This window comes from Chrysochloris asiatica, unplaced genomic scaffold (assembly GCF_000296735.1).
Source record: "Chrysochloris asiatica unplaced genomic scaffold, ChrAsi1.0 scaffold00346, whole genome shotgun sequence".
Lineage (NCBI taxonomy): Eukaryota > Metazoa > Chordata > Mammalia > Afrosoricida > Chrysochloridae > Chrysochloris > Chrysochloris asiatica.
In genome coordinates this window covers 846240-873316 of record NW_006408864.1, presented here as the reverse complement: position 1 = coordinate 873316, position 27077 = coordinate 846240, and the positions used below count along the sequence as shown (strand labels likewise).

Sequence of the window (27077 nt, the reverse complement as noted above, 5' to 3'; positions counted from 1 at the left end):
ATTTGCTCAGCGTACAGGTTGAATAAGTATGGTGAAAGAGTACAACCTTGTCGTACCCCTTTTTTAATTTTAAACCATTCAATGTTCCCATTTTCTGTTTGCACAACTTCTTCTTGGTCCAGGTACAGATTCCTCATGAGCACAATTAAGTGTTCAGGACTACTCATACTTCGCTATGTTGTCCATAGCTTCTCATGATCCACACAATCAAAAGCCTTTGTGTAGTCAATAAAGCACAGGTAAACATCTTTCTGAAATTCTCTGCTTTCAGCCAAGATCCATCGGACATCAGCAATGATATCCTTCGTTCCACAGTTTCCTCTGAATCCAGCTTGAACCTCTGTATGCTTGCAGCCGTTTCTGTATTATTAGCTTTAGCAAAACTTTACTCACGTGGGATATCAAAGACATTGTCTGATTTCCGCATTCTGTTGGGTCACCTCTCTTTGGAATGGGCACAAATATGAATCTCTTCCAAATCAGTTGGCCAGATAGTTGTCTTTCAAATTTCTTGGCATAGATGAGTGAGTGCCTACTGTACCACCTCACTTTCCTGAAAGATCTCAATTTTTATTCCATCAATTCCTGGTGCCTTGTTCTTTGCCAATTCCTTCAATGCACCTTGGACTTCCTCCTTCAGTACCATTGGCTCTTGATCATGTGCTACCTCTTGAAATGGTTGAACATTAACCATTTCCTTTTGGTACAGTGACTGTGTATTCCTTCCATCTTCTCTTGATGCTTTCTGCATCATTCAGTAATTTACCTGAGAATCTTTCAATAACGAAAGTTGAGGCTTAAATTTTTTCTTCAGTTACCCCAGCTTGAGAAATGCTGAGTGTGTTCTTCCTTTTTGGTTTTCTGACTCCAGATCTTTGCACATTTTGTTGTAATGTTTGGCTTTATCTTCTAGAGCTGATCTTTGAAATTTTCTGTTCACTAGATCTCATTTCTTCCATTTGCTTTAGCATCTCTACAATGGAGAACAAGTTTCATGTCTCTTCTGACATCCATTTTGACCTTTCCTTTCTTGTCTTCTTAATGACTTTTTGTTTTCTTCATGTATGATGTTCTTGATGTCATCCCACAACTCTTTTGGTCTTTGGTCTTTAGTGTTTAATGTATCACATTTGTTCTTCAGATGATCTCTAAATTCAGGTGGGATAAATTCAAGGTCGTATTTTGGGTCTCATGGACTTGTTTTCATTTTCTTCAGCTTCAGTGTGAATTTGCATATGAGTAATTAATTGATGGTCTGCGGGTTAATGCGGTAAACTGCAACGTCGTCGTGTGCCATTAAAGCCGGCAGTTCTAGCTCACCACCTGCTCCTTGGAAACCCTGTACAGGGTCACTATGAGTCGGATTCCTACTCGATGGCACTTAACAACTAAAAACAACTGATGGTCTGTTCCACAGTCTGCCCCTGGCCTTGTTTTGACTGATGATATGGAGCTTTTCCATCGTCTCTTTCCGCAGATGTAGTCAATTTGATTTCTATTATTTCATCTGGTGAGGTCCACTTGTATAGTCATCTCTTATGCTGTCTAAAGAAGGTATTTGAAATGAACAAATCATTGCTTTGCTGAATTCTGTCATTTGTTCTCCAGTGTCATTTCTATCACCAAGGCCATATTTTCCAACTACTGATCCTTCTTCTTTGCTTCCAACCTTTGCATTCCAATCACCAGTAATGATCAATACATCTTGATTGCATGTTTGATCAATTTCAGATTGAAGAAGCTGGTAGAATTCTAGTTCATCCTCACTGGCTTTAGTGGTTGGTGCATAAATTTGAATAGTGGTATTAACTGGGCTTCCCTGTAGGTGCATGGAAATTATCCTATCACAGACAGCGTTGTACCTCATGACTGATCTGGATATGTTCTTTTTGACGATGAATGCAACACCATTCCTTTTTAATTTTTCATTCCCTGCATAGTAAACCTTGTGGTTGTCAGAGTCAAAATGGCCAATACCAGTCCGTTTCAGCTCACTAATGCCTAAGATATCGATGTTTATGCGTTCCATTTCATTTCTGACAACTTCCAATTTCCCCAGATTCACACTTCGTACATTCCATGTTCCGATTTTCAATGGGTATTTACAGCTGTTTCTCTTCATTTTGAGTTGTGCCCCATCAGCAAATGAAGATCCCGCGAGCTTTTCTCCCATGGGCTTTACTCCATTCACGTCATCATGGTCAGCTCTACTTTGACGAGGCAGCTCTTCCCCAATAACATTTTGAGTGACTTCCAGCATGAGGGGCTCATTTTCCCGCACTATATCTGAGTTATTCACAAGGTTTTCAATGACTAAATATTCGAAAGTAGTTCGTCACTCTTTCTTCCTAGTCTGTCTTTGTCTGGAAGCTCATCTGAAACCTGTCTACCATGGGTGACCGTACTGGTATTTAAAATACCAGTGGCATAGCTTTCAGAATCACAGCAACTCACAAGCCACCAAAGTACAACAAACTGACAGACGAGTGGTGGGCGTTTGGTTTTAAGAGGAAACCTGGGATGGAAGGGAGATAGAAGAGGAATAACCCTCTTAATAGTTAAGTGCTGTCGGGTAGGTTCCAACTCACAGTAACCCTGTATAGGGTCTCTGGGGCTTTAATTTTTTAAATCATCATGGGGTGGGCAGCTAGTGTGCTTGAACTGCAGAAAGTGTGGTTCTCAGTATGGAGCCACCTTGCTGCCCCTCTAGTTAGTAGACAGGTGTTTGGGTGATGGGAAAGTCAATACCAAATGGGGTGAAGTGTGTACAACTTGACCATGGCAAATGATTACACCAATAGGTACACAGAGTAAAGGATATTTTTGGTAAATGCCATAACCATTTTGCACCACCACCAATAACAGGTGTGGGTACCTAAGTAGGTATGTTGCATATAGAAAGATGTTGTTAAATGATGTCGAGTCAGTTCTGACTCTTAGTGACCCTGTATAGGGTTTCTGAGAAGCAGCTGGTGAGCTTGAACTGCTGCCTTTGCAGCTGAGTGCTTATCCTATAGTGCCACACTAGGAATCCATATAGGAAGATATGTGTAAGTAAACATGGATGCACATTTAGACATATGGGACTCCTGGTTATGCACTGGACTGTTAACTGAAAGGTCAGTGGTTCAAACCCAATGGTTACTCCTTAGAAACCCTATAGAAGGAAGAAACTCAATAGCACTTAACAACAATAATATAGACATACGTATGAGGGTTTCCGGGGAGAAAGATGAGGTGTTCTGCTCCAGTAATGATTTACAGCCTCGGAATCCCTGTGCAGGGTTACTATGAGTCGGAACCGACTCCATGGTACTTAACAACAACAACAACAACAATGTATGAGGGTAAGTCAAAAAGCACTGCTACTAGGGCTCCAGTTCACACATGCACAGGTTTGTTATAAACAAAGCATGTTGAAACATATCTTTATAATCAGAGAATGGCTACAGACAAGTTTTCTCAGATATACCTGTCTTAGTGGGTTAGAACTGGGTCAACAGTTCAAAACCACCAGCCACCAGGCTCTCTGCTCCTATAAAGATTTAGTTTCATAAATAGGATCAGTGTGAGTCGGAATTCACTTGATGGCAGTGGGTTTGGTGTGGTTCGGGTTTAATCGAACAGTGACTTCTAAGGGGATTTTGCTGGGCCAGTTAAATTCAAGGTAGACATGTCACATGGCTCAGAAAGTTATGGTGACTACGTTTAGGTACTCCAAACCAGTAATCTTCGTATTGTTTTCTCTTAAGGACACAGAATGATCACAGAGGCTTATTATGAAATAATGTCAAGAAATTGGAAAACTGCATTGGTGAGAAAAAGGTCAGAAAATTTCCTAACATGACAATGCAGCTGCTCATTCCTTGAGTGTAGCAAGGGCTGTCTCCGAGAATTTTGTTGGGAAACCTTACCCCATCTACCCTATAGTACTGATCTTGTCCCTTCCGGCTTTTTTGTTCCTTAAACTCAGAGAACATTTTAAAATGTACAAAAATTATGTCCCTTGATGATCCCAAAACTGCCGTATTGACGTATATAAATTGAACAGTGCAGAATTCTTTGGGAAAGGATTACTAAGGGTTGTTGTTACATGCTGTTGGATAGCCTCCACTAATAGAGACCCTGTATAGAGTTTCCAAGGAGCAGCTGGTGAGTGTCAACCACCAACCGTATGGTTCAGTACTTATCCTATAGTGCCACACCAGGATTCCTGGTAAGTATTGTTCTTAAGTGCTGTCGAGTTGGTTCCAACTCACAGTGACCTTGTAATAGGGTCCTGTAGATGGTTTCCAAGGAGCAGTTGGTAAGCTTGAATTGCCAACTTGCAGTTCAAACTGACCTTGCAATCTAGTACATTAGCCCATAGCACCACACGATGGCCCCAGGTAAGTGTTAGGAAGATATCAAGAAACAGTTAAGTTCACATTTTTATATATTTGTTTAATAAAGAGTTCTGTGATTTTGTAGCAATACTTTTGGAGTAACCATCATAGATACCTGTATATATGTGCCGTGTATTAATTTAATGCAAAACATAGGGGGCACAGTTACAGATACTCCCTAGACATAAGGTGTTTTGGATTTAAAGGCTAAGGATCATAGTCTTCTGGGACAACTTATAACAGTTCATAAACTTATGTTCAACATCCTAGTTTGCTAAGTAGTGTCTTGGACTTAAAAACTAAGACAAGTCCAGTTGCAACTATTGGTCTATATTCCTCTAGAGTGAAAGAGAAAGAAGATAACTGTCTCAAAGAAGAAAATAGTCATAAAAAAAAATCGAGATTTACTGGGCTGGTGGAGACTAGACTAGACTCCTGAGACTATCTCCCTGAGACACCTTTAACCTGTGTACTAAAGGAGCTCTGGTAGCCCAGTGGTTACGAGGCAGGCTGGTAACCTCAAGGGCAGCAGTTCAACACTACCAGCCATTCTGCTTTCTGCTCCTGTAAAGATTAACAGCCTTGAAAACTCTATGCAAACCCTATGCAGGGTAGCTATGAGCTGGAACCAACTTCACGGCACGTAACTAACCAACCAACCACCATAATCATATCCAGAGCTCAACTTTCAGTTAAATAACAAACTGGCCCATAATTAAACAATATAACTCCTGAGTACTGTGCTTAAAAAAAAAAAAACCTATATGAGATCAAAGGGTCAACATTTACCCTAAAACAAAAAAAATAGAGAAGGTATCAGGGCAAGGAAGCTAGATTAATGTAAAGAGAACAATAATAATGGAAACAATGAGAATGTTGAAACGTTGTAAACAAATGTAACCAATATCACTGAACAATATGCTGTCAAGTCAATTATGATCCGTATATATTTGCTGTTGTTAGGTGCCATCAAGTTGGTACCGACTCGTACCGACCTTATGGACAGCAGAATGAAACACTGCCCGATCCTAGGCCAACCTCACTACAGTTGCCACGCTTTAGTCCCTCTTTATCACTGCATATACTTGAGTAGTGGAGTCCTGGTATTATAGTGCTGCAGGGTAATACACTGGACTGCAAGGACAGTGTGAACAGCAAGGTTGGTGATTCAAACCCACCAGCTGCTCTTCAGAAACCATATACAGGATTGCTATGGGTCGATACAGACTAAATGGCACTTCAGAATAGCATACTGAGTAAATAAAAGTGTAAACACGACTGGGGTGTGGTATGAATGAGCATGCAGAACAGGGTAAGGAGGCTCTGCTTACTGCAGGCACACATACTGACCTAAAGGAAAGTTTCTGATGCCATAAAGCTACTGAATATTTACCAATGATCTAGAAATACATTATTATAACAAGTATCGTCTCAAGTCGGAATGCCTAAGTTTAAATGCAAACCCCATTAATTACTTACTAGTTAAGCGCATTATAACTTAACAGTGTCATGTAGTTACTGTAAAAACTACATTAAGAATTTAGGCTACGAAAATGGTCATAACCACAGTACTCTGCTGTATTGCTCAGAACCTACTAAAAGCTAAACTAAATAAAATGCTTCGATTGTTGAGCACTGAGATGGTAGGGGTACTCAGAACCAAGACGAGATAAATGATGAAACTGGGGGTGTTTATAGAGACAAGAAGATCTGTGAAAGACACTATTTTCTTCAGATATCCGAAGCAAAGTCATGAGAATGAAAAGATCGCCCAAATGGATAAAACTAAAACCAATGCTTAAAAGACTAGGGGAGCTAACTCTATGTCACATGAAAACAATCTCATTTTTCAAAACTAAAATAAATAGCTTCAGAATTAGGCAGTTCCAGCATCTAAGAAATCTTCACATACAGGTAAACATAAGAAGAAGAAACTTTAGGGTCAGCTATGGTTGACTAAATGCCCTGTGCCTTCAAAACGCCAGGACTACAGGAGAGACAACATTGGTAATATCATCAAGACATACTTTATTTGCGGCTCATGAAAGAAATCCCACTTACCCATATCAGAGTCACCTCCACCAGAGGAGTTCAACTTACGAAAAATCTCCTGCTTCTTTGATTTCACCATGGGTGAAGTGTTTTCAAGCTTGGTGAAGAACGAAGGCAAGTAGCTTATACTTGCTGGTGAGCGGGAATCATTCCTGTTAGAAACACAGTCATGTTTACTGTCATTGTGTCCTCCTAACTTTGGGGACATTTCTGTCAATGACCAAACCCACAGAGTACTTGGAAAACGACTGCTTCCCTAACCTGTTTGTTGTTACAATCCTAGGAAACAAGATTAACTATTAACCAGTTAGCACATCATTTGAGGACATAGGGCTCAAAAATTAAATCACAAAGTTAGGGTTGAAATAGAGATAATCTAGAATAGTCATTTTTAACAAGAAATGAACAAATAGCAAATAAATATTAATGGAAAATCACCAAAAACAGTTTATAATGATGTTCTCTGCTTAACAGCACAAGCATATAGATATTCATGGTTATAAAGAAGCAGGAACTATCTACAAGCAGAAACAACTTGGTATGGAAAGAAAATAAAATACAGGTGTAAAGTGACAGAACATAAAGTTGGATGAGTATCTGACATCCAACCATGAAGGAATTAAAATATTTCATTGGCATTTGATTGGTAACCTTGCTCTATACTACTAACGCATTTTAAAAACAAAATTTCCCTAATAACTAAGGTTTTTTCGAACTTAGCTAGAGCAGAAACAATAACAAAGGATATGAGAGGCTGCTGATAAACCTTATCTAATAAGGAGCTCTGGTAGCGTAGTGGTTACGAATCGGGCTGCGAACTTTAGGGTCAGCGGTTCGAAACTACCAGCCGCTCCGCGGGAGAAAGATGAGGCTTTCTACTCCCGTAAAGATTTACACCCTCGGAAACCCTGTACAGGGTCGCTATGGGTCGGACCCGACTCGATGGCACTTAACAACAACAAATCATATGAATATATTCATTCAAACCTAAGGGCAAGAAAGTTGAATAAGGTGATTGGAAAAGTTACAATATAGTCTGTGGTCATACAACTCACAAATTTAGGAAATGCATGTAAATGTCTGACTAAGATTAACATTTCTCTCAAAAAATGGATTTTCTTCATTTCATTGAAAATTATCAAAAGCTATTTGGCTGCCTAACAATATACAGAATAAATGTTGTTAGGTGTCATCGAGTCGGTACAGAACCATAGCAGCCTCATGCACAGCAGAACGAAACATTGCCCAATCCTGGGCCAACCTCACTACTGTTGCCATGCTTGAGTACATCGATGCTGCTACTTGGCCAATCCATCTTGTTGGGGTCTTCCTCTTTTTCTTTGACCCTCCACCTTACCAAACATGATATCCTTCTCCAGCAACTGGTCCCTCCTGACAATATGTCCAAACTATGAGAGACGAAGTTTGGGCATCTTGGCCTCCAAAGAGCACTCTGGCTGCACTTCTTCCAAAATGGATCTATTGGTTCTTTCGGCAGCCCATGGCACTTTGAATATTCTTCTCTAACACCATAGCTCAAAAGCATCAATTCTTCTATGGTCTTCCTTATTCACTGTCCAGCTTTCGCATCCATATGAGGTTATGAAAAATACCATGGCTTGGGTCAGGCACACCTAGTCCTCAAGCTGACATCTTTGCTCTTCAACACTTCAAAAAGGTCTTGTGCAGCAGATTTGCCTAATGCAATACATTGTTTGAGTCCTTGACTGCTACTTCCGTGAGTGTTGATAGTTGATCCAAAAAGACTGAAGTCCTTGACAACTTCAATTTTTTCTCCATTGATAAGGATGTTGTTTGCTGGTCCAGTGGTGAGGATTTTTGTTTTCCTGACATTGTTTTAAGTCCTCTTCACTTTCAGCAAGCAAGGTGGTATCATCTGCATTTCATAGGTTTTTAATGCGTCTTTCTCCAATCCTGATACCACATTTTTCTTCATATAACCCAGGTTCTCGGATTATTTGCTCAGCATACAGGTTGAATAAGTATGGTGAAAGAATACAACCTTGTTGTACACCTTTCTGATTTTTAAAACATTCAGTTTTTCCATTTGAACAACTTCTAGTTCCAAGTACAGATTCCTCATGAGCACATTTAAGTGTTCCGGAATACGCATACTTCGCAATGTTGTCCATAGCTTGTCATGATCCACACCATCGAAAGAAAGCCTTTGCATAGACAATAAAGCACAAGTAAACATCTTTCTGATATTTTCTTCTTTCAGCCAAGATCCACTGGCCCTCAGCAATATCCCTCATTCCACGTCCTCTTCTGAATCCGGCTTGAACCTCCGGAAGTTCTCTGTCAATCTATGATTGTAGCTGTTTCTGTATTGTTGTTGTTGTTGTGATGTGCCGTGGAGTCGGTTCCGACTCATAGTGACCCTGTACAGGGTTTCCGAAGCCGGAAATCTTTACAGGAGCAGAAAGCCTCATCTTTCTCCCATGGAATAGCTGGTAGTTTCAAACTGTTGACCTTGCAGGTCACAGCCCAATTCGTAACCACTAGCTTTAGCAAAACTTTACTCACATGGGATATCAAAGAGATTGTCCAATGATTCCTGCATTTCATTGGGTCACCTCTCTAAAGAGGTGAACCTTTATGTTGACCCTATATGTTGTTGTTAAGTGCCATCGAGTCAGTTCTGACCCACAGCTACCCTGTACAGGGTTTCCGAGGGTATGAATCTTTACGAGAGTAGAAAGCCTCATCTTTTTCCCACGGAGAGGCTGGTAGTTTTGAACCGCTGACCTTAAGGTTCGCAGCCCGATTTGTAACCACTACATATAGTCAAGTAAAGTATTTTTATGAAATGCAGTATCCGTGGGAGTAAGACAGACCTTGGTTTACAACTAGACTCATTTCTCACTCTTACATCAGGGGAGAATGGTCCACACCAGGGAAACAAGAGCATGGACTAAAAGGAATTCAGAGAACAGTATACAACTTGATACGGAAAGAGAGTAAAATATAGGGGAGAACTGGCAGGAAACACAGTTGGATAAGTAGCATAAGCTTAACCATGAAAAAACCCAACTGCCAACTTAGCTCTTGATCCGCTATGAATTTCCACAATGGTGGAAACAGAGACAGACTGAAGGGTTCTGGTGAGATGAGACAAATATGTAAAGTCTGACACATGTAGTCTACAATGCTTGATACACAGTAAACACTCAAAAGTTGGTTGCTCAATGGTCAACCACTCAAACAAAGGAAAATTTTTTAAAAAAAGGATTTACTTTCTAAAATGAACTTTTTTTTTGTAATCTACTGAACTATTACAATTTTATCATTAAAATTTACCAGCATTAGATCATTTGTACAATATACTAAATGATCCTCTGAGAGTCCTATCATGAAAGAAGAAAGAGAAAAAGGCATTTGCTGAAGGAAAGCATCAGGGCACTAACAAGTACGCATCCTCACAGACGGGAGCTTAGTCAGAAAGGCAGTGCATCTGCTCCTCACCTCGGCTCGGCAGGCTCCGCTCCTCTCTGAGACAGCAGCAACATGCTGTCCTGTTTCTCATGCACAACTGGAACCTGGGGTGGCGAGATGGGCTCGTAGGGCTCTGAAGAGACATGACTCCTCTCTGGGGATTTTCCAGGCCTAATATTGTAACATGTAAAATATTAGATTTGGCTTCAAGGGTTCATCTAGGACTTACACAAAAATGGGTTAACTCATTACTTAATTCAGGAAAAGACAAGAAACACTGCCTATTTATACATGCCTCAGCAAGTCACTATATATCAAAAATGTATCAAAAAGAAAAAAATTCCTATTACTACACTTTTCCCACGAATGTTCTATAGATTCACAAGTTACATTACCAAATGGTAAGGATCTGTCCTGAGACTTACTTAGTACATGCTTCAACTACAGATGCTCATGCTATACTTCAGCAGAGATTCACGTGGACCTAAAGGGTCTTTAACTGCTTACTTTAAGTCATGACTTATCAGGTCTTTCTCCATTGAATGAAATATAAAGAAATTGAGTAGGAACTGAAACCTAAAGAATTCTGTCATATGAATCATTATAGGTTCTAGTTATACCATTTGAAGGCTGAGCTGTTGTTCTTGAGTGGCATTGAATAGGTTCTGATACATAGTGACCCTATATAGGTTTTCCAAAAGGCAGCTGGTGAGTTTGAACTGCTGACCTTGTGGTCCAGTGCTTATCCTACACTTATCCACACCAGGCTGAGTAATTCCCAACAATTTAATTTTCTTTCTCTGGATACCATGCTGGTGAAGATAATGTGAGAGAAACACATTGTTTAGGAAAATACAGTGATTACACCTCCTAAGCGCCACCTGTGATTTTGAACTTCTGTATGTGTCACTGTAAGACACAGCCTGCTACCCTTGATTTGGTTCCAATTCACAGTGACTCTGCAGGACAGAGCAGAGCTGCTCCTGAGGGACTCGGAGGTTATAAATCTTTATGGAAACAGGCCGCCTCTTCTTTCTCCCTAAGAGCAGCTGGTAGCTTCCAACCACCGACCATTTGGTTAGCAGTCGGATGCTTAAGCCAGAGCACCAGCAGGGCATCTTATTACTTTAACAGTTATACAGTAAACACAAACATGTAGAAAAACTAGTATTTACTTTCCCCATCAACTCTAATTATTAGAGTGGTGTTGTTAAGTGCCAACGAGTCAGTTCTGAATCAGCAACCCTATATAGGAGCAACTGGTGAGCTTGAACTGCCGACCTCATGGTTCAAACCGACTTTGCAGTCCAGCGCATTAACTATTAGCGCCACACCAGGACTCCAATTATTATAGGTAGCAGCTATTTTTCACTATTTCTTTCAGTTCTTTTGAGGATTACCTCTGAAATCCTAAAAAAAAAAAAAACTCATGCTTTTTTCCCTAGATTTATCAGACTTGAAACGGTATCTACTCCCTTCCATGAACGATGAGGAATATGGCTACCTTTATGTTACTGTTCACTTTATTTTAAACTTTGGTTTGTTTATTTTGACTTTAAATGGCTTACTCCTACCTTTCTTGGTTTTGGTAATATTCTGTCAAGGTCTCTAGGGGATGCTATGAAGCAGTTCTGCTCTGACACATGGAATCACCGTGAGCTGCAACTGACTTGATGGCAACTAACAACAGGAGCAAAATGCTTCGTTTATCATCTTAAACACGACCTCATTTAAAAAAAAAATTTCACAGAACCTCAGGTAAGAAGATATACTCTTTATCAGATAGTTCTGACATAAAATGTGTTTCCTCGCATGATGCCTGTATTGGTATCACTGTCAACTATTTAATGTCACCTTCCTCAGTATTTATTATTGCTGGCTCAATAGAAACCACTGAGACAGAGAAACACTTTTATATTTCTAAAGGACCACTCAAGTGCCCTTAAACTACTACCAAACTCTACATTCTTTATAACTGTCATTGGAAACCAGTAGAACCCAAAAGAAGAAAAAGCATTCATACATTCCAGGGAATGAAGGCAAATAAACTTTAGGTGTAAGAAATGAATCTTGTATCCTGTATAGTAAAATTGTTGGAAATTTATATATGGTTTGATAATAAAGACCATACCTTCCCCTGGATTTTTCCACAAGATTTTCTGGAGAGACTCTGGGACCTGGCCTTTGATGATGGACAGACTGAGACTGGGAATCTGGGCTGTAGCGATTTGATGTTTTAGTCCTCACAGGTGTAGACAGCAAAGCAGACGGTGAGTTTTGGAATGTAGAAGTGGGAGGTTGCTGTGGAGGCTGTGAGGAAACCTGATTTCTAGTCAAGTCTTGTGTGATAATTTGCTGTGAATAAAAAAGAATTTAGTTAAACTTACTAATTAAGTTTGCCCACCCCTAAAAAGGGGAGTATAAAAAAAATCTACACATTGTTACTGTGGGTTTTTTTTTTCTTTATAAGTAAGTGCTTTCTGCAAGATCAAAAAATAGTGATACTGATAAACATACACAGATATGATCAGCCAGTGTGATCAGTCGGTGTGTCCTGGGCACTTGTCCTATCCCCTCTGCCTGTGAAGAAGGGGGCATCTGCTGTTGGGGAGATGGTGACTCCTGCTGTGGTCGGTAGTGATGCAGTGGTCCTTCATACTGTCTGCTGGAGTCGTCTAGTAGAGAATAGAACATTTCTTACTCCAGGAAAGTCCGCCTTTCACTCAGTTAAAAAATGAACATACTAAAGGGATGTAGTACAACATAGCACTTATGTATCTTAATTTTTAAGAAAAAAACAATTTACTGACAGAAGTCCGAGGATTAGTAAAATAACATATAAAGCCAGAAGTTGGCACACAAAATTATTATTAGTTATTATTTCCTATCATTAAAACATATAGAAAATAATCAGTAATAGTTTAAAAGAAGTTTTTCATTAGTTCAGTTTTATGTGCTTCTGTTTTAACAGGACCACCCCCTGCAAACACAAACTTAACAAAACAAGTTATTCTAAAACAAAATAACCAAAAACACTTTTATTTCTTAGTACAGTCTGAACAGATAACAAAAAAGAAATGATTAATGCAAATATGTATTCATGTAAACTGGCGGCAAAAAAAAAAGCCTTACTTTCTGCTTGGTTTGTCTGGACAGCCTCCGATGGGTAGGCCTGCAGCGTTTCCGGGGGTGGTGCAGGTGAACTAGCAGGACTTATCACCTCAATAGCATCACTAGGCGTTTCATACCGGTGAGAAGACACTTTGATAAAAGAAAATCATTATTATGAAACTAATCCTATGAAAAGTTTCAAAAGAATGTTTTTCAAATCTGTTAGCTTATTTTGTTTTCCCCCCACTAAGAAATGTTCAACAGCACTCCAGATAAATGATACAAAATTAACAACTTCAATGGACTTGTATTAAAGGGGAGTAAATGCCTCTTCAGTGCTGCTCTGCTGGCTGTGCATGAAAAGCAGTGGACTGCCAACCACCAGCTGCTCCAAGGGACAAAGAGGAGGCTTTCTGCTCCCAGAAGATTTGCACCCGTAGAAACCCTACAGAAGGCCACTATGAGTCGGAACTGACTGATGGCACCTAATAACAACAACCACAGTAGGATTTTCCAAAATGTTGTGTGTTTAAACACTTTTTAAAGAAGTAAAAAATGGACACTTGAGGTGAAGAATACAGAACAGGTTTATGATGTTCTCCTGGGAGCTGAAAAAGAAAACCACCAGGTAACATTCATCAGAAGAGATGATACAAATTAAATATAGATCTTAACAGTTAACTGATTCCAAATAAATTCAGCTTCTGTGGGACAGTCTTAACTTTAGAGTTATACAATGAAGTGACGCTGATAAGGTCTTTCTCAAACAACTGGCATATTTGGCAAAAATTTTTCCAAATTTGTCATCACTGTGTTACATTTAAGAAAATAAAAATGGTAGAGAATGAAGAAAACCAAAATTAAAATTATTCTCCTTTAAAAATGGCAGATGCCAACCAACTCAGGTGGACACCTAAGTCAGAAGGGGCAACACACAGCTGCAGGTCCCAAAGAGACTGAGTGAGAATCCATGCAGTAGGGTCCAGGCAGCTCTCCACAGTTGTGCCTTGCTCTTCAGTACTGAAGGGGAGAGAGGCAGATGTCACCCTCTGCTTGGAAACTTCTTACATTAGAGTGTTCTTTGTTATCAACAAGCTGTACCAAACCACCTGGGGAAACTGCCAGGAGCTCAAAGGGTATTTTTTACCTTGGCTGGACACAGGTAAAGATGTTGGGCATGAACTCCAACTATGAGATGAACACCTGCTTACTGAACAGGACCACCCTCCGCCAAACACACACAAACAAAACAAAACAAGGCTATGGAAATTGCTGTTACTTGTGTTCCAGTATGTTCAGAACAGAAACTTCAGAATTGGATAACTGGAGTGAAAATCACTGTATTCAAAGCAATTTATATTAATTTACAACATTTGTATCCACTGTTATTCATCATTATATGTGCTTGTTGTTAAGTCCGTTGAGTTGGTTTCAATTCATAGCAGCCCCATATATAGGGTTTTCTGAGGAGCAGCTGGTGGTGGGATTGAACAGTCAGCCTTGTGGTTACCAGCTCAGTGCTTATCCTACAGTGCCACACCTCCAATATATGGTCAGCAGAAAACCAATCCTCAATAGTGTCCACATTGTTGAAACCTTAGGCTGTGTGCTTCACCATTAAGGTGATGGAGGCTCTGGAGAGTCACACTGAAAATTCAGATCAAAGAGGTTCTGATCACCACTGCAAGTGTTTTGCCTGATAGTAAAAACACCATACTAGCTAGCTAAAAGATCCAGAAAAGAAGCTGGGCTTTCCATTTTCAAACCTTCTGACAGTCTGACTCTTAGAATAAGGTTTGGTTTGAGACATATATGGAAGTTTGGTTCAATCGAGCAATTTGGGAGCTCTGGTGCTACTTGGCTACTAACTGAAAGGTTTGTGATTCAAACTCATCCAGTTGCTTAGAAGGAGAAAGACTTAAAGATCATTTCCATAAAGATTGGTTTTGGTTTTGCTTATGTGCTGTGGAGTCAGTCCTGACTCATAGCAACCCTGTACACAGTTTCCAAGGCTATAAATCTTTATAGGAGCAGAAAGCCTCATAAAGATTACAGCCTAGAAAACCCTATGGGAATTTCTGCTCTGTTACATGGGGTACTGTTAGTTGAAAATCAACCTGACGGTACTTAACAACAATAAGGATTCAGTAAGCCACTGATTGGAGCACCATGTATGTTGGTGACTTCCCTCTCAAAAAACCTATTTACGTAACTTTATATATCCCTTTGTTTGCAATTTCTTTCTGTATATACAACACCTGTTTTGCTAATTCCAAGCTAAAACAAATTCCTTCTATACAACAGACTACCAAACTGATATTTCTTTCCAAAAAATCTCAACAATGGAGTGATATTTACTCAAACAAGAAGGTATCATTAGTCAAGTAGAAGTCTGGAGATAAAGAGAACTGGAACACGAGAAATAACTTCATTTTCTCCATCTCTACTCAGTCTCGTTAATGGAGAGACAGATAATGACTATGTGAATATGTTACTTCGAGTGCTAGCAGATTACCTGCTTCTTGTTGTCACTACAGAATTTAGGCGGTAGTTACAAGAAATTCAAAGCAACTTTGCTAACATTTTAATATAGATTTGTGAATTCTTACAGATCTGCAGAGTAAACTTCAAACTGACTAATCAGAGGAGATCAAAATTCAATTTGAAAGAGAGATGCAGTGTAAATGACAATTACCAATAAGAAGGTAGTTATCTCACTTTAAAAAGTCTTAAGTATTTACGATGAGAGACTTTGTAGGACGGGCCAAAATATTGAATCCCACATTAGAAAATGTAATTCTGAGGAATTAGCCCTCAGAAGCGCAGTTTGCCAATTTATCACCTTTCAGATTAAATATGCATAAGCTCTGCATTCTATCCACATTCCAACTTAATAAAGGGTGTATTTTTCTCATGGAAAAAGACTGACGGTTTTATTCTTTGGAAATTCTGATCTTTAAATAATCATACAAAAATATTAGAGGAGACATTTTTGCACAACTAACCCACAAAACCTTTTTATTACATATATTAACAGACATTTGTTTTTATTTTTTTGTCATAGAGTTCTGTTTTACCTAAAGAATAAAGTAGTTCTTTACTCAGATATCACATTGTAAAACTCAGATTGAGATACATACAGCTACTAGAAGAGTCTGAACTTTGAGAGCCACGTTCCCTTGCATCCTTGTCCGAGGCAATTTGCCGGGTGATGATCACGTCTATGAAGTTAGCTGCGGTAATAGTAGTCTTCCCTCGGGTTCTTAGCTCTTCCTCATATCTGGATTTTGGAGGAGGCCCTTTATCTTTCCCAGCCTCAGAATAAACTACTGAAGAATGAGGCTGGGGCTTGCCACTTGGAAAGGCTGAAGAAGTATACAGACACTGAACAGATCTCTTCTCCACCTCCAGGGTTTTCTGCTCTAGGTGCTGCTGTTCACTAACTGTTGCTGACCTGCTTCTCAAATTTTCTTCTAACCTGGCAGCTTCATGCTTACTCTCTTTTGTTTTGGAAACATCCATCTGGGGTGCAGAAGCTGCAGCATCCACAAGAGCAGCCAAGGCATCCGCAGCAGTGTTGTAACGGGAGGCTGGCAGGCCTTGGCTTATTGAAGGACCTCCAGCAGGCAGTGACCTGTAAATAAAACCAAATCACAACTCTATGAAGGAAGACTAGTTAATGGGGGCAAGGGTAGGGAAATGGAATGACAAACTGCCAAAAACAACAACAAAAAGTTAACAGAAAATCATTCCTATACTTACATTACTGCAAGTCACAAATAGAAAAATGTCTATGCAAGAAACTAGCATGTTTTATCAAACATGTACAAATGACTTACATGATTCGTAGCTGAGCAGTTGGATCCAAAGGTGTGATCACACTGGTTCCATTGGTTCCCTGGAAAACACTGGGTCTCTGCTGCATCATGGTCTCCTGAGTTCTTACTGAGGGGGAAGGAGAGCGAACATATCCATGACTACCAGGCCTGCCAGACTGTTCTGAGCCTGTGGGAGGCAAGGGGAGAAAAAGAAGGACAAACCATAAGGAAGAAAGTCGCAGCAGTATTCACAGATTACTAATTTACTACTGTTCTATCAGAAAACAGAAAATGAGATCAGACACTTGATGACATCTCGCTTTCAGGACTTTTTAGAAACATGTTCTATAAGAATTTCTCAAGATCGATGCAAAAAAACCACATTTCAACACAGCAGCTGTCATATATTATCGTTTTCAATTTCTGTGACAAATTTCTATCTTGATTCCTGAAAAAATGCAAAAACCAGCAACAAGAAGTAATAATACAAATCAGGTAAGTTCACCTCTTAGATTTATTCCAAAATCAAATTAGGTATAACTTTCTAAGTAGCACAATGAAAATAATACTCTACTGCCACACCTGAATCTGAGACTTTCATACACCCACAGTTCTTCCAGCTTCATTCCCTTACCAGTTTCTCTGAATTCTCTCCTCTGAGATGGAATTGTTCAGACTGCTTCCCCAGGAAGCTGTGCTGTATTAACTACACTTCTTCAATGCTTGAGACATGGTTTGTTCACTTAAATTTAACTCTCCTCTCCCACTTAACAAAACCACAACCTAGACTTGGTCAAAACTAATCTTCAATCATTTCCTTCTCAATCTCTTTACTGTATGCCTCATTCCAGTTTACTAACAACTTGTTCTTGACCCTCAAAAAGATGACAATTAAAAAAAGTATGCACCTCTATTCTCATAACAAGTATGACCTAAGCCAGCCTTTACAGCAATTTTCTTCTTTTTGACTATACATCACCTCCTATTAATATTTCTGTAAGATAACTCTTTCAAATGGAATTTTTGGGTCAATGTACTTTTAAAATTTTGATTTAAAATGCTAATGCCTATTTATACCAGAATCCTGGTGTGGCATTGTGGGCTAATGCGCTGGACTACAAAGTCGGTTTGATACGCAAGGTTGGAGATTCGAGCTCACCAGTCATTCGCTCCTTGGAAAATTATACAGGGTCACTATGGGTCAGAGATGACTCACTGGCAGTAAACAACAACAACAATTTATACTACAATTGACAAAGCTTAATAGTCAATGTTTCTTTAGACATGCCAACACAAAAACACTGGTCAGATTTCTTAAATGTCTGATGTAGAAAAAGAGATCTTTTACTGTCTTAAATCTGCATTTTGCTCCTTAGTGGGATCACAAGCACTTTTCAAATCTAGCTCCTACCAAAGCTATGTATAATTGGTATTTCATTTTTCAAAATGAGATCAATTTTCCTTGTTTTTATATAGTCAACTTATAATCCATATAAATTGTACTACCTCAAACTCATTAAGGGAGTCCTGGTGTGGTGCTGTGGGTTAGTGCACTGGACTGCAAAGTTGGTTTGAACCACAAGGTTGGTGGTTCAAGCTCACCAGCTATGTCTCAGAAACTCTATACAGGGTCACTATGGGTCGGAACCGACTCGACGGCACTTAACAAAAAACTCATTAAAGCATTTACTATGACCTGATGCTTCGTGGATTTTTTTTTTTTTTTTAAACAAATAAAGGGTTATATCTAGATGATATTAATGGGGCCAAGATAATATCATTGAACACCTGGTGTGGTGCTGTAGGATAAGCACTGGACTGCTAACTATAAGGTTGGCAATTCAAATCCACCATCCACTCCTTAGAAACCCTATACAGGGTTGCTATGAGTTGGAACCAACTCAATGGCAGTAACAACACAAGAGCACTGATTTCAAAAGATTTGGCTTGTATGAGACTGTGATGACCTCTTTGTACTGAGCTATCAAGTCTGTACCAGCCTCTCTGATCACACCTCTGCTTCCTTTGCCTTTTCCTGTAACATCCCTGTCAGGACTGACCTACTCAGCTCTTCAACACTCCTCCCTTGGGCAATCTCATCCAAGTCAGAGATTTAACTCTTACAGATGACTTCCCACATCTCCAAGATCTGCTTCTCTCCTGGGTGCCAGTTCTGTATACATAACAATACGAACATGGTACATGGTTTGGTTTATTTGAAAAGGTAAATATTCTAAGGATAAGAACAGATGTCCCAAATAAGCATGTCTAGAATGAAAACCACAATCTCTGTGCTTTCATTAAAATCCTCCTCTATCGTTAAGTGCAGACCAATCCTGTTTCTTATCTCTTCCTGGTTCCCTCATATCTAGTTATTGTTATATCTCTTTGGTCCTGCCTTAGCAATATACTTCCTAGCAGTTCCTTTCTGTCCATTCCCAGTACTGACAAATTCTAAGCCACCATCAGTATATATAAGGAGCTCTGGTAGCATAGTGGTTACGAGTCGGACTGCTAATCTCACAGTCAGCAGGTTGAAACTACTAGTGGTTCCACAGCACATAACCACCACCACCACCATCAGCATATTTATTACCAACTGCCACTGTCTCAGTCTTCCTGACACCAACCCACACTCAGGGTTCTAAGCCAGCTCAGTCACTCTTGTGTAAATGCCTCTCCAGTCACACATCACCTTCCCACTGAACACAATGGGAACAACTTTACCTGTAAGTGAAGATGTCGCACAACCTTCTAACTGTATTTCCCACACTTCCTTTAAATTCCAGCTCAACAAGATATTTTCATATCCACGAGTCATTTAGTTTAAAAGAGCTCTGCACCCAGTACCTTTGTGCCCTGTGTATTCCGGCTCAACGGGAGACTGCTGCTAGTGCCAAAATGATCCCTTAAGCATGAAAACTTCATTTTCTCTTTCAAAACTCCTCTCTCTACCTGGTCAATTTCTGTAACACTTTTATCTGCACCGAAGGCATATAATTATTATCTTGTAGTTTTTTCTTTCATAAAGATCATAAAGATTATTCTGAGTAGCTATTGTATGCACATGCTGGGAGATCATTTTGTTGCTAAAAACATGGCACTCAAAAAAGATTACCTCTAATTGTTAAAAAACAAAGACCTGGAAATACTTCAAAATAGTAATACAATATTTCATTGTTTCATGATTTAATAAGTAGTTTACAAATTAGAGAAGCACAAGTCTTCCTGCATGAAGGAAAATTTTATCTTATAGTAATTTTCATTTGTGGCATTAAAACTCACTCTAATAAAGATTCATAGCCTCGGAAATGTTATACAGGGTGCCATGAGTCGGAACCAACTTGACAACAATCCTAAAGGAAAACTATGTATCTGATTCATCTTTGCATTCTGTTGGGAGACAGCGTACCATGACTGCATATTCCATTTGGACCACCTAATTAGAAACCTTGGCCCAAAGCATTCTCTGATACCAGAGGCCAGAAATTGAGTTTCTGTCTCCCAATTACTTCTCCTATCAGAAAGCCTCCTTTCTTACTCTGTAGGCAGGACACTGTATTTCTGTCTGTCCAGCACATGCATGGGTGCTTTATGGCATCTGGCTAACCTAATTTCTGTATTTATTCCAAGCATGAAAAGGAACAAATTTTCATCTACATGGCATAGGAGGGCTGTGTACATAACTCCTGCCCTAAGTCAGCCATAAGAATCAACTAACTGGCCATGGGGGATCAATGCTGCTCGTTTCTGTCTCTTCTATGAGTAGAGTGTGGCTCCATGCACTAGCTTTTGTCATGTCTTTTGTTGGCGACCCCAGATCCTGGCTTCACACACCACCTCTCATCCCCCCATAGCACACTCAGCACAATGGACATTCATAGTAGAATCCTAAGAAATGTTGATAGGATAAAGAATAAAGTCATTTCTCTCACCTGAACGAAGGTAGAGGTCTGAGGAAATTCGTTCTCTTTCCCGCTCCCGCTCCCGCTCCCGCTCGCGCTCGCGTTCCTTCTCCCGCTCTCTTTCCCGTTCTCGTTCTGCATTTGCTGCTGCTGCAAGGTGTGTTGGGTGTCCTACAAAACACATAAATCTGAAAGTTAAGACAATAGCAACAATCTATCAGGCTTTACATTCTCAAGTTGACTGAATTTTTTTCCAAAAAGCTCCACACTTAAGATGTATGCAGTCTTGGCTGACAAGTGGAGCACATTATACATGTTAGAGCTAGTTCTAGGGTACCTAGTAACAGACAAAACAGCTCTGGTAGCATCGTGGTTACGAGTCAGGTTGCTAATCTTGAGGTCAGCTGATTAGCAGAAGAAATACGAGGCTTTCTGCTCCCATACATATTTACAGCCTCAGAAACCCTATCCAGGGTTGCTACAAGTTGGAACTGACTCCAAAGCACACCGCCACCGCCACCACCATCACCAGTAGTAGGCAGCATGTAAGAACTATTACTAACTGTTACGTTAGAAATAGCAAATTAATGGGAAACCATCTAAAAGACTTCAGAGACTATGTAGTAAATGCGTGAGCAAACTGGTCATGTCACAGATATGTGCGACTGTAGACTCTTACCTGGAGACATAGAAGCAGAGTTATATGGCCTGGGAGGGAAAGTAATCTGTGTACCAGGAATATAAGTGATTCTGTCCATGGGAGGAGTGCTTGTTCCCCCTGGATGAGGCACTAAAATTGTTGGAGGCATGTTGGTCAGGTCAATGATTCCTATTCAAAAGATAAGTACAATAAAATTACGTCAAATTTAAGTGTTATTCTAAAGGTACAGAGGTATTTTGGTTTTGTCTTATTTCTACAGCCAATGATATCTGTACAGAGTATACAAAAATTTTTTTTAGATCACTACTTTTTAACACCTTCATTATATTTTAAAAAAGATATGAAATACTATGTGGCATACTAGTGACCTAAAATAATGAACAGATTAAGGAAAGACAGCAAATAGAATGGAACACAGATTTCCAATACCCTGTTATTTTCATTTTGACCAAAACCCCATATCATAATACATAATTTGCCTTCAAGGTTTAAAAGCTATGGAAAGAAAGGAAATGGTCTTTTATTTCGTTTCTTTCCATTACTCATCCAACAAAAATAAAGCACCCGAAAAACCCTGAGTACACACAGTAAATCATCAGGCATCTAAACTATAAAGGCACACACACCTCTTGTTGCTGGGTATGGAAGACCCAGTTGCTGCTCTCTCGGAGATAGTCCCCTGGCTACATCTGGGCGCAAATTAACTTGCATTTGCTGTGAGGTAATATAATCATTAAAGATTGTCTGTCTTGTGTTCTCCATGGCATAAAGCTGATACTGACTTGGGTAGCCTGGAGTTGGTGAGAGCTGTCTCTGAAACAGGTAAGCAGCAGCTGCTGAGTGAAAGAATGAGAAAGTGGCTTTTAGTTTAAGCCCAGGTGAAACTCATTTGCTAAATATTTCCCTTAGAAAAAAACATCACAAAGCTAATTATGTACTTTGATTTAGTGTGGGTGGAATGGGAAGGAAGAAGGCTATGGGACGTCAGGTGGATTAATTTCAGACCTTGATATCTCAGCAGTGGTGGTGGTGGTTTTGTGCTGTGGAGTCGGTTCCGACTCTTAGTGAGCCTGTACAGAGTTTCAGAGGCTGTAAGTCTTTACGGGAGCAGAAAGCCTTATCTTTCTCCCGTGGAACAGCCGGTAGTTTCAAACTGCTGACCTGGAGGTTAGCAGCCTGACTTGTAACCACTGTGCTACCATAGCTCCTTAATAACTGTTGTTTTTGTTAAGTGCCATTGAGTTGATTCCAACCCACAGCAACCTTGCACAGCATTTCCAAAGAGCATCTGGTGAGCTTGAACCTTGAGGTTCAAAGTGACTTTGTAGTCCAGCGCACTAACCCACTAGAGTAACTGAAAACAAAAAATTCTCAAGTAGTTTTACTTTCAGTATTTACCATGTAACTCCAATATTTTCATCTGAAACACCAAAGAGCTGCTTTTGAAAAAGAAAAAAAAATTTTTTTTTTTTTTTTTTTTTGCAGTACTGATTATGCAGTACAGCCAAATGGAAATATATGCGAAAACACTTTGACAAATAGTAATTACTGGGGGTGATAATGATTAGTTTATAAGTTTAGAAGCATCTAATTAGAAGAGAGTTAACAAACTTTTTCTGTAAAGAGTCAGATAGTTAAGTATTTTAGGCTTTGTGGGCCATATGGTGTGTTGTGGCTACTCCTGGCCATCTAGTGTGAAAGCAACCAGAGACCATACATAGTTGGTTGGGGGGAGCGGGAGATGTGTTTCCACAAAATTTTTATTTACAAAACAGGCAGCAGCAGAATGTGGCCCATAGGCTGTAGCATGCCAAAACCTGACTCAAAGCAAGATATAAGGTACCAGAGAAGAGGAAAAGTATGGTAAAATGTAAAATATATGACTTATAATCCAGGTCAGGCTCAAAAATGATAAGCAAATGAAATGATAATACAACATGTTGTTGTTGTTATGTGCTGTTGAGTTGGTTCCAACTCCCAGTATAGTGTTTCCAAGGAGCAGCTGGTGAGTTTGAACCACTGACCTTATAGTTCAAACCAACCTTGTGGTGCTTATCCTACAGTGCCACACCTATGTTTTATTTATTGTGTGTGCAATAAAATATAGAACTATAATACATGCTAAGAAATTATAAACATTTAATTTTATTTGAAAATGAATGAACTACTTTATATCTATATATTCTATCTAGAAAAACAGGTTTTCTACGATGTTTCTTCCCCTTCATTTAGAACTCCTGGTGGTGGCAGTGGTGCACAGTGGAGTGGGTTCTGACTCATAGTGACCCTGTACAGGGTTTCTGAGACTGTAAATCTTTACAGGAGCAGAAAGCCTCATCTTTGTCTCACAGAGCCACTGGTAGTTTTGAACTGCTGACTTTGAGATTAGTTACCTGATTTGTAACCATTATGCTACCAGAGCTCCTTTTAGAACTCCTAGCCAGGTTTTAAAAACTGTCATCTGACTCTGGTTACTGCCAACTCATTTCTGACAGACAGTACTCTAAAAACAGCATCATATGGGTCCCTCTGAAAATTCTTTTTCTCCAGTGACAAATAATTTGATGAAAATGACCCTAGCCTTCAGAGAAAATATTTTCAATAGATCAAATATTTTCTATAAGTAGTCTGATACTATAAAATGTAAAGAACCAGTGAATATCTAGGTTTTTAATTTAGCATACTGGTAATGAAAAATGCTTTCCTGAAGACCAAGATGAAACAAATTGTTCTGCACTTCAACTCAATTTGAAGAGTATAACAAATGAACGATCAAAGGCTGGAAAAGAGGTAGGGGCAGAAAATGCACACATGCGGCTGATGGTGAGACCAGAAGCAGCAGGAACACAAGTAAGGACTGGAACTTGGAAAGATCATCATGGAGCTGACAGTCAGCTCTGCCCTGGCTGGAATGACCTGCTCCTTGCTATTTTGGAAACACACTTGACTGTGCAGTGCAGACTGCTCTCGAGTGGACCTGCACACTTCTCTGTACCTACCAGAATTACATAGAGCAATAGTTACAGGGGTTTGTGCAAACATGTTTTTGCCAGCTGCAGTTGTTACTGTGATTATGAAACTCAATTCATAAACTGATGAAAGAAAAATGACTTGTTTCACTGAAAATTAATTTGATTGCATTGTAAAGACCTAATAGAAACTGAATAAGGTGTGGACTAGATAATTGCAATAGACTGGGGAAAAAATCTAGAAGAATTCTGTACTTAGATTGTTATAAAGGCAGCATCCAGGTTACCAATGTGCAACTTACAGACAACTCCTACTTAGGTTTTCATACTATGTAAATTTGCCTCACTGTGAAATGACCGAAGCAACCACTGTTGTTGTAAGTACCATTAAATCTCTTCTGACTCACAGCAACCCTGTGTAGGGGGGTTTCTGAGGAGTGGCTGGTGAATCCGAACCACCGACCTTACAGTTCAAACTGATCTTGGGGTCCAGTTCATCAAAATCACTACAATAAATGCTATAATGTGCAGCATAGATTACTGCAACAACTTCAAGCCTTTTCTTGCACAGAAATAGGGTTAAGTAAGAACCATATGCACTAGTTCTGACCTACCTACAACTTCTTAAAAAGACAGTAATATAAACAAATCATGTTCATAACCAGTGGACTGCCCGCATATATGTTGTTGTTAACTGTTTTCAAGTCAGTTCCAACTCTTATCAACCCTTGTCTAGAGATTCTAAGGAGTGGCTCGTGTATTTGAACCATTAATCTTGGATTCCAGTGCATTATCCCTCAGCGCCACATAGAATATATACATACATATGGAGTCCTGGAGTGACATAGGTTAAGCATTGGAACGCAAGGTCGGTGACTCCTTAGAAACCCTATACAAGGGTCACTATGAGTCACAATTGACTTGATGGCACTTAACAATTATACATATTCTATATATACATACTTATAAATTTTTATATATATATTTACGTTTATAATGGGAATGCAGTAGATCCATACAATAAGCACAAGGTTCACAGTTTAAGCCCACAGGAGAAAAATAAGGCTTTCTGCTCCCACTATGAGTCAGAACTGATTCAAGGGCATTTACAACATTTATAATAATATAAAATCTAGGTTCACATAAAATCTAAATAGAAGAGATGGCTTCAAAAAGTTCATGGAAAACTTCCATTATCTTTTAATTCCATTTGTCCATGAACTCTTTGAAGACTCCTCATCTGTAATATATTTACATTTAGATTACTATAAATAATACTGAATTCACTAGATAGAAAATATATTACATTTATTTTAATATAAATAATTCAGTGGCTCAAGCCCACCAGCTGCTCCACGGGAGAGGATGAAGCCTTCTGCTCCTGCAAAGATTTATAACCTCAAAACCCTACACACGGTCATTATGAGTCACCACCACCTTGGCATCACATAACAAAAACAGACAAAAAAAATCCAAACTGAAAATACAGACTGCCATATGTTTATAGTTTCTATAAAGAGGACGAGAATGATACTTAATCCATCAGTGGATCTACATGCTAAGAGAACCATGACCTTAAGTTATTCACTTAGATATTACTGGCACATGAGTATATTTATACTCGATTAAAATGTATGAGGAATGCCTGTATCATTTAAAAATAATTCTTCACATTAACTTTTTAATGTAATACACATATGAAAACCATCAGACAAGAGAGATTTTTATATATGTATTACCTATTATTTTTAGTTCTTTAACAGGTACTGTTAAATATAGTTTGTTTCTTGATTTGGGTGCTAGTAATATGGGTCCTGGTGTGGTGCTGTAGGATGAGCACTAGACCACAAGGTCAGTTTGAACCACATGGTCGGTGGTTCAAACTCACCAGCTGCTCCTTAGAAACCCTACACAGGGTCTGCCTCGATGGCACTTAACAACAACAACAAAGACCTGGGATATTCTGTTTCTGAAAATTCAGTAAGCTGTGCACTCATGATATATGCAAATTTCTGCATATTGTACACTTGATAGAAAAATTTTAAAGTCATATTTCTTGGCCATAAATTATCAAGTCACACTGTACATACCAGGATCCAGAGCCCTGTGAAATGGCATTGTGGGGTCCAAATGCGTGGGAAGATGACTCCGGTAGACCTCCCCTGCTGTGCTGCCCCTGTGATGGGGATCAAAAGGGCTGTGGCTTACTACAGGATCGACCCCAGGAACTGGAGACTTGGCTGGGATACTTTCCCTTTGGGTAGGAGTGAGTGTAGATTTTCTTTCATGATTGGTAGACTTGCTAGAAGAAATTGCAACTGGAAAAAGAGCCAATACCAGAAATTCTTAAGAAAAACTGCATGTGTAAGATAATGTTTATCCATTTTTCAAGCACTCAGATACAAACTATATCCATATAACATTTTGGTCTTTCTTCTCCACTAAACATTTAATTTTCATATTTATAAAATATATGAATGTGAAGAACTAGTTGAAGCTTTTGAGATTTTGAGAGCTGCCCCCTTTTAGACTTAGCAGCATTTTACTATCTTCTATTTAGATTAACAACAAAGTTCAATATTCTTCTTTAAACTGCATGATTGTAACATTCTAAATGGTTTTAGTCTCTCTCCATGTCCTCTTTTCCTGAGTTACCCTGTTTACCTTATCGCCCATCAGTCAGTTACACTGTTTCTTTTGCTGTTTTCCTCCAATTTTCC

General features: G+C 39.3%; 1 protein-coding gene across 2 annotated transcripts in view; it reads right to left on the bottom strand.

The window, feature by feature from the left end:
- Positions 1-27077, bottom strand: part of NCOR1 (nuclear receptor corepressor 1) — a 213667-nt gene that overhangs the window by 7540 nt on the left and 179050 nt on the right. The window contains exons 32-43 of one of the 2 annotated variants that reach the window (XM_006875906.1): positions 26448-26675; positions 22015-22224; positions 21407-21556; positions 20758-20898; positions 16844-17009; positions 16145-16638; positions 13026-13154; positions 12411-12568; positions 12025-12248; positions 11189-11191; positions 9924-10064; positions 6447-6589 (exon numbers count right to left, since the gene is read on the bottom strand). In XM_006875906.1, the coding sequence (XP_006875968.1) occupies positions 6447-6589; positions 9924-10064; positions 11189-11191; positions 12025-12248; positions 12411-12568; positions 13026-13154; positions 16145-16638; positions 16844-17009; positions 20758-20898; positions 21407-21556; positions 22015-22224; positions 26448-26675 (2187 nt within the window). The remainder of the gene's footprint in view (positions 1-6446; positions 6590-9923; positions 10065-11188; positions 11192-12024; positions 12249-12410; positions 12569-13025; positions 13155-16144; positions 16639-16843; positions 17010-20757; positions 20899-21406; positions 21557-22014; positions 22225-26447; positions 26676-27077) is intronic. The other variant, XM_006875907.1, reaches the window with a different exon arrangement.